The sequence below is a fragment of the Mus pahari genome, chromosome 23 (genome assembly GCF_900095145.1).
Source record: "Mus pahari chromosome 23, PAHARI_EIJ_v1.1, whole genome shotgun sequence".
Lineage (NCBI taxonomy): Eukaryota > Metazoa > Chordata > Mammalia > Rodentia > Muridae > Mus > Mus pahari.
The window spans coordinates 125,213-133,162 of NC_034612.1; the positions used below are offsets into that span (position 1 = coordinate 125,213).

The following is a 7,950-nucleotide window of genomic DNA, read 5'->3' on the forward strand; positions in this document are numbered from 1 at the left end:
TTTTTTTTTAAGAATGGGTTTTATGTAGCTCAGGCTGGACTCAAACTCACTGTATAGTTATACCTGACTTTGAATATCTGCCTCCTGCCTCCACATCTTAAGTTCTGGGATTACAAGCATGCACCACTACACTGGTCTTTGTTTATGCTATGAAGCACTCTGTCAGTGGAGCTACATCTGTATACTGTTGTGGAACACTGTATACTGTTGTGGTCTGATGCTTAGAAAGCTTTTATACCCTCAAGGGGCTGCATAAATATTTACATGAACAGGCTTTATTTATTTATTTGAGATAGAGTCCCACTGTGCAGCCCAACTCACCTTGAATGTGCTATATAGAACAGGCTGTCCTAGAACAAACAAACCCACCTACCTTCTAAGTGCTAGGGTGAAGGTATATGCCCCCACACCCATGGGTTACTTTACAGAAGGTATATTTTATTTTGATTTGCTTTGAAACAGGGTCTCACTATGTAACTCTGGTTAGCCTGGAACTCAGTAAGATCTGCCTGCCTGTTTCCTAAATGCTGGGATTAAATGTGTGCCACCATACCTGGCATAAAGTATATTTTTAAGCAATAAAGTGAACCCGTGAGAGAGTTCAACTTGGGTAAAGGCCCTTGCTATGCAAGCCTGGCAACTTGAATTCAAGCCCTGGAACCCACATAAAGGTAGAAGCGACTCCACAAAGTTGTCCTGGATTTCCACACAAGCTCTATGGCACATATGGGGTTCTCTATGTGGCCCAGTCTTTCCTGGAACTATGTAGATCAGGCTGGCCATGAACTCAAGAGTTCCGCCTATCTCTGCCTCCCAAGTGCTGGGATCAAAGGTGTGCACCACCACTTTACTGGGGAAAAAAGTAGAGCCTTTTCACCCTTGGTGTTGAGGATTAAACCTGGGCTCCTAAACATACCAAACAAGCTACCTATCACTAAGCCACACTCCAGCCCAAAATGCCATGTAGTCTTAGTGTTGCCCTTCACAACTCAGGATGCTCACTCCTGAACAGGACTAAAAACTACCTGCCTTTTTTCACGGCGTAAGTATTCTTCCCATGCTAATTCTTCCTGCATTTTCATCACTAATGTCAGTTATTGGGGGAGTATTTATGATAATGAGGTGCAAAATAAACACCATGCTAATTCTTCCTGCATTTCCATCACTTATGTCAGTTATCGGGGGACTATTTATGATAATGAGGTACAAAATAAACACCACGCTAATTCTTCCTGCATTTTCATCACTAATGTCAGTTATCGGGGGACTATTTATGATAATGAGGTGCAAAATAAACAGGGCATTCCTGGATGGATTATTCACATGCTAAGAGGAATATATGGGGTGGGTCCTGACAAGCAATTGGGACCTCAGCATCCTAGAAGCACTTGCCTTCATTGGAGAGAGAGTGTAATCTAAGTACTTGTCCACCACATCACCCTCCTTCCCACCACCAGTTCTGTCTGATAATGAAGCTCTAAGAGCCCAGTAGGAATTCCCAGCTCCCCAACAGCATTGTAAGTTTCTTGGGATTGATGCTTGCCTAACTGACCATGAGTCCCCCAAGCCATCTCTGGGCTTCTGTTCAGGTGTGATGGGAACACACCATCATGCCATGGGTAACAGTCCAAAGACAGGTAGCAGGCTACTATGCTGGCACCCATGAAGAAGTGGCTAAAACAAGGATATATGCAGGGAAACTGCATGAGCCTAGAACATCCTATTGCATAAAAAGTAAAGAAAATCCAAAACATTTCGTAGACTGAGCAGCAAACCAACAATCACAGGTCAGAATGTACAACAATCACATGTACAGGGCTAGAATGTACAGGTCAGAATGTACAACAGGCCCAATCACACGTACAGGACTAGCAGAAAAGAATCGCGACCCCCAAGGTGCCCAAACTTTTCACAAACAAACAAACATGGAGAAAGACGAGGCTTATAGAAATTCTGATACCAACAGGATGAAGGAAGCAGACTCTCAGAGTAAGTCCCTGTTGATTGCTACCCAACAGACAACTAGAACAAGTATGTAAAAAAACAGGCCAGGGGATGGTGGCAGCACATGCTTTTAATCCCAGCACTTGGCAGGCATTTAAATCTCTGAGTTCAAAGCCAGAGTAAGTTCTAGGGCAGCCAGGGCTATACAGAGAAACCTTGTCTTGAAAAGCCTTAGACATTCACCATTCTCACAAGGTAGTGGAGGTGAGAACACAGCTCCTTAATCATGTTATACATTGTCATGGCCAGCTTCACTGGGGACTTTTCACTGATAGAGCAGATGTATTGTACAGACAACTGATCAGGCCTCACCAGTATTCCCCGAGCCATACTGAGGAATATGTGGTTGCTGGCACTTACCTACAAACAATATAGCGGATGACATTGGCGTGGCATATGAAGATCTCATAGCTGTCCTCCTCCTGCCTGGCATCAGCTCGGTGGATGTAGTTCCTGAAGGCAGCCTCAATCCGGGCTCCATCTTCATAATACTGCTAGGAGCAGAGTAAGGAGTTGTCAGTGTGGAAGCAGATAAGGGTAAGGGCAGGCTCTGCCCTAATCCAGTGGCACAAGGGATGGCATTTTTACCACAGCCTCTGGCTTCCAGTGAGAGACAGGTGGATCCGGTTCAATGGGGGCACCTTCCCGTAGCAAGTCTGTGCTGACTCTGGAGACACCTGGAAAAAAGCAGGCCCCTGTTCAGCAATGTATCCCAGGAGTGAATCCACACAACCCGCACGGCGGGCGACCCGCACTCACCTGGCAGGTGCTTGCTGATGATGTCTGTGGTCTCTACTGCACGGGTCATAGAGGAATGGACAATTTTGTTAAACTTTAATCCCAGGCTTGCAAGTCGGAGCCCCGTGAGTTCAGCCTGTTCCCGACCTGGAAGGAAGAACACCTGTGAATGTCATAAACTAGGACCCTCCACTTACTGCAGAAACAGTGAGGCGCTTTCAAGCGCCACTCTAGATGTTATCCCCATAGACCTAACCAGGGTCAGGGCCCTGGGGAGCAAAGAAACGATCAGTCATCCTCACCCCCCCAAGAGGAAGTACACCGGATTCAACTAGCAACACGAGAAAACTGGACAGCAGTGGAATGTAGACCCTTTGCTATTCCTACTTTTATTCAACTATGTTGAAAATCAAGTTCCACTTGGGAATATAATATAGCCCACTGACAGAACTGCCTAACATGCACAACCCTGGGTTCAATTCCCAATACTGATGATAAGGAGAGAACAAAATCAAGTCACAGCATCATGGTAGCCCACTGCCTCATGACAAAAGATACAACATAACAACATGGAAAAAAAAAAAAATGAAAACTGAACTGGGCTTGGTGGTGCAGACTTGTACTCCCAATACTCAGGAGGCTGAGGCAGGAGGATTGCCATGAGTTCAAGGCCTGCCTCAAACTACAAACTGATTCTCAGGGGTCACAAGGAGACAGTGATAGTGAATGCTTTCTCCTTAAATGTGCTTTAGCATATAGCTGAAAACACTCTAAGAAATCATTTTCTTTTTGTTTTGAAGATGAGTTTTTGCTGGATACAGTAACCTGCACCACAGTGGAGACCTGACATCCTGCTTATGCCCAGGTGTCAGAAACCGTAGAGCAACTCCTCAGGGTGGAGAAACAATCTGCTAGAGAACCCTGGAGATACCGTGACCATCCAACTTTTGAATATTATACAAATGGGAATCGATCAATAAACTGTTTAAAATCAAACAGCACACCTTCCCACCTACTTGGGAAGCAAGGCAGGGGAATCAGGAATTCAGACTACATAATGACAGTCTGTCCTCTCACCACCATGCTGAAAGGTAGGAGGAGGGAGGAGGAGGAGGAGGAAGAGGAGAGGAGGAGCAAAGAGAAGAGAGAAGGCCTAGATCCCAGGTTCAGCGGGTAACTGACTTCAAGACCAACCAATGAGTCATACCTAATGGCGTCAGGGTGCGGTCCTTCTCCAGGGAACCATCCACATGGTACTGGGAATGCCGGATGAGGAAGATGTGCCTTGTGGCCTTGGCCTTATAGTGGTCCAGCCTGGATGCCAGCTCGTCTTCTCCAGATTCCACATTCCTTTTCTTCAGGTTAATGAGTGACAGTGGCTCTCGCCTGATTGTGAAAGTATGTCTTATCTTATGACCTCTTGTCCAAGACACCTTTCAGTGCTTGGGAAAAAGCCGGGGGTTGGGGGAGGGAGGGGGGAGAAGCCCAGCCCAGAGAGCCTAGCCTCACAGACTCTTCCCGAAAAGGCCAGGCTTGCTATGGGTGATACATCACTCCTGCATATAACATGAAGCCTCAGGTTCATGTTCCTGGTGAAGACAGGCTGGGTGAAGAGATGGTTCACAGGTTAAAGTGCTTGTTACACAAGCAGGAAGACTGGAGTTCAAAAGCCACATAAATACTGGGTAGGTATAGTGGCCTACCTATAATTGCAGCCTCGGAACGTGGAGACAGGACCCCAGAAGAAGCTGTCTAGTCAGACTACTTGTGTTAGCAAGTTCTGGGTTTGACTGAGAGGCCGTGCCTTAAACAATAATCCGGAATCGAGAACCAATTTCCATATCTACTCCCGGCTTTCGCACAGACCTACACACACGAGATCTCACACACGTGCACATGAGAAGAAAAAAAAGAGGAGAAACCCAACAATGCCGCAAATGAGCAAGCCGTGTCAAGAGATGTGAGAGTGGGTAGTTACACTGCAGTGGGGCCTAGTGTGACTCCAGTAGTCACGGGGTTATTTCATTCATTTACTACTTTTGCTGGTGATAAGACAGGCCCTCTCAGTGTGTAGCTCGGGCTGACGTCACAGCAACCCTACTTCAGCCTTCCAAGTACGAAGAGTACAAGCGAGCATGCACCAACATCCCTAACGCAAATTAAAAATACTAGACACGGGACCTTGTTTTCTCACAGTACAAGTCTGGACTCCTCGCACTCTGGAAAAGCTGAGGCGGAAGGATCGCAAAAGGCCAGGTTAAATAAGTAAGTCTAATTATACTTAGGTTTTTTTGTAGCTCAAGATTCCACACTCAATATTCAATCAAGCGGGCATCAAAAATACTCAAAAGTTTGCATCTGAACTAAACAGACTTTTTGTATGTGATTTTTTTTTTAACCTCAAGCTATATAATTTAACAACTACTTAGGTAGCAATTTTATTGTACTGAGTGTGATAAATAATCTAGGAATGATTTAAAGTTTACGGGAGGATAAGCTAGATGTCTAGGTTATCTGTAAATACTTCATTATCATGAACATCCACAGAGTTTGATATGTTCAGAGATCCTGGACCCAATACCCCAGCATACAGAGGGATTACTATAATTAAGTTAAAATTAAATAAAAATAGAGCTCTTTTCTAAGTAACAATAAACACACTTTAAGTGTTCAGCAGTCGCTGGGGTAGTGGCCATCACAATGTTGAGGACTGTAGTTAGTGGAGTGAATGTAGGAGCTGAAGAAACTGAAGCTACTCAGTTGTAGGAGGCAGAAACGGGACAAGTCAAACCTGCCCAAATTAACACAATGGTCACAATGGTGGAAGAGGAAGGTCTGGAGAGTGTGGTGGTGGCGGCTCAAGCATTATCTGAGCTGGCTAACCTGGGGTGTTAGTCCCATGTACAGACCAAGCCAAAGTCTTCCTGAAGCTACAGGACTGTGTGTGGGGCTGGACCAGACAAAATTTGGAGACGACTGTCAAGAGAGGAAGGCACACCAGAAAGAAACCAAGAGGATATTCCTGTTTCAGTCCCTTCCGGCACTTGTTTATCTATCTGTCATGCATCCTTCCCCACCTAACAAAGATCCAGTCACTGTACCAGTCCATCCACGCATGCAGACACAGCAAGCAAACATGAAACATTTAAAATCAGGTAATTTCATTTTTCTTTCTTTCTTTCTTTCTTTTTTTTTTTTTTTTTTTTGAGACAAGGTGTTTCTATATATAGCCCAGAATTCAGAGTTCTGCCTGCCTCTGACTCCCAGTGCTGGGATTAAAGCTGCATGCCACTATACATGCCACTATACCCGGCTTCCATGGGTAACCCAACCCTTGGTTCTACTTGAAGCACAGGTTCTCTGACCTCTGAAGGGATAGCATGCTTACAGTCCCAATCTTCCCCAAGCTGCAGCAGGAGACTCTGTGAGGCAAACCTGGCTATCTGTCAAGACCCTGACTTTAAGTAAGACTTTCAGGGCACCGATATTCACCATCCCGCGATGGATGTGAGGAAGCAGACCCAGACCCACCCTCCCGTCCCCGCACCTGTCCCAGTTGGAGTCCCAGACGCCGCGCCCGGGTCGCGCTCCCGTCCAGGCCGGCGGCTCGGTCGCGCGCGTGTCTGCATCCCCGCCACCTCGCGGCTTCCCTACCGCCACCGCCGAGAAGAGAACAGCGGCCGAGCCACCCGCCAGACCACAGGCCGCCAGCTGAAGCGCCTGCCGGAAAGCCATGCCGCAAACCCGGCGACCCGACGGCGGGATGCCAGGGACACGCTTCCGCTTCCGGCTGGTGGAAGTCCCGCCCCTTTCCCCCCTTCCCACCGGAGACAAAGCAGGAAACGCGGCCCCAGGGTGCCACCTGCCGGTGGTCGCAGGGTAGCAGGCGCAGATGCCAGCCCTTCAGTGGGTGTGACCCAGGGGGTCGAAATCGGGCACTGGGTTTATATGAATTAGAAAAAACCTCAGGTTTTGGCACTTGCTCTAGATCTAAAGGTTTTGTGTTTTCATTTGTAATCCTTAATGCATACTCTCAACTTTCACCTCCAGAATTCTTTCCATTTTTTTTCCCTAAGAACCTTCAACTATCAACTCTCCATTCCCCACCCCACCTACCATCGTGCCTCCAAGTTTTACCGCCCTAGTTGTTATTGACCAACTGACCCGGTCCTTCTGTGAAGGAAAGGAGTCCATTTGCTCTTCCAGGGCTGTTGAACCCGAGGCCTAGCGACTAGACTGGCAGGCCCAGTGACTTACAGCCCCAGACTTGGGCTTATACCAACAGGCCCAGCACTTGGCAGCTATTGTAATTTTCATCTTTGAGCAGCAATGAACAGCAGCAGGCATTTGGTAATAGTTACTGCTCCTGAATGAACCTCTCACCACCAACATTCTCAGGACCCTTGGCCTTCGACAATGGCTGAGGCGGCTCTTTTGGCTGGACAGCTTCCTAAAAGTCTTAGCAACAATATCTGTTTTTTCCACAGCCTTCTTTCACCTCAGCTCTCTATTCTTTCTAGCCTCGACCTTTTTGTGTTACTAGCTCAGCCTACCCTACTATTGATAAAAATAAATTAAAAAAATTTTTTTACAAAAATCCTTTAAGGCCTGAAATACCAAAAAAAAAGGGGGGGTGGGACACAGAGGCTGCATTTCCACAACTGAAAAGTGAGTTTCAGAAAGGGGGTATGGCAGGGGTCTTAGCCCCAATCCTGGCAGTCCTTCATGCACGTTTGCATCAATCACAGGTTTTCTGCAGAGCCACCAAGGGAGAGCTTCCCCTCTGGCCTGGATGAGATGATTGCAAGGTCATCAGAGCTCACCACCATGCTTGTCTTGCTCACACTCCCACTTTCCAGTGTCGGTGGAGGCTGTCTGGACAGATCATGACTGGAGCAAGTCTTCCACAGAGGTTCTGGTGACCCACTATGGCTGCAGAGATGTCTGCCCAGTGAGCCCCAATATCTAAACTGGCTAAGCTGAGGGCCAGTATAGGAACAATGTCTACACACCCATGTTCACACCAGCATCAGAATGAGAATGACCAACTCTTAAAAATGATGCAGAGGGCCGGGCAGTGGTGGCGCATGCCTTTAATCCCAGCACTTGGGAGGCAGAGGTTGGCAGATTTCTGAGTTCGAGGCCAGCCTGGTCTACAGCGTGAGACCAGGCTGTATGTATATATATATATATATATATATATATATA

At 47.0% G+C, this 7,950-nt stretch overlaps 1 protein-coding gene across 2 annotated transcripts in view; it reads right to left on the reverse strand.

Moving 5' to 3' along the window:
• Pgam5 (PGAM family member 5, mitochondrial serine/threonine protein phosphatase) overlaps positions 1-6,531 on the reverse strand; it is a 9,063-nt gene extending 2,532 nt beyond the window's left edge. The window contains exons 1-5 of one of the 2 annotated variants that reach the window (XM_021186616.2): positions 6,290-6,531; positions 3,950-4,128; positions 2,764-2,889; positions 2,593-2,681; positions 2,365-2,495 (exon numbers count right to left, since the gene is read on the reverse strand). In XM_021186616.2, coding sequence (XP_021042275.1) covers positions 2,365-2,495; positions 2,593-2,681; positions 2,764-2,889; positions 3,950-4,128; positions 6,290-6,477 — 713 coding nt within the window. In that variant the 5' untranslated portion in view covers positions 6,478-6,531. Of the gene's footprint in view, positions 1-2,364; positions 2,499-2,592; positions 2,682-2,763; positions 2,890-3,949; positions 4,129-6,289 lie in introns of both variants that reach the window. The other variant, XM_021186615.2, reaches the window with a different exon arrangement.
• Between the last annotated feature and the right edge of the window lie 1,419 nt (positions 6,532-7,950).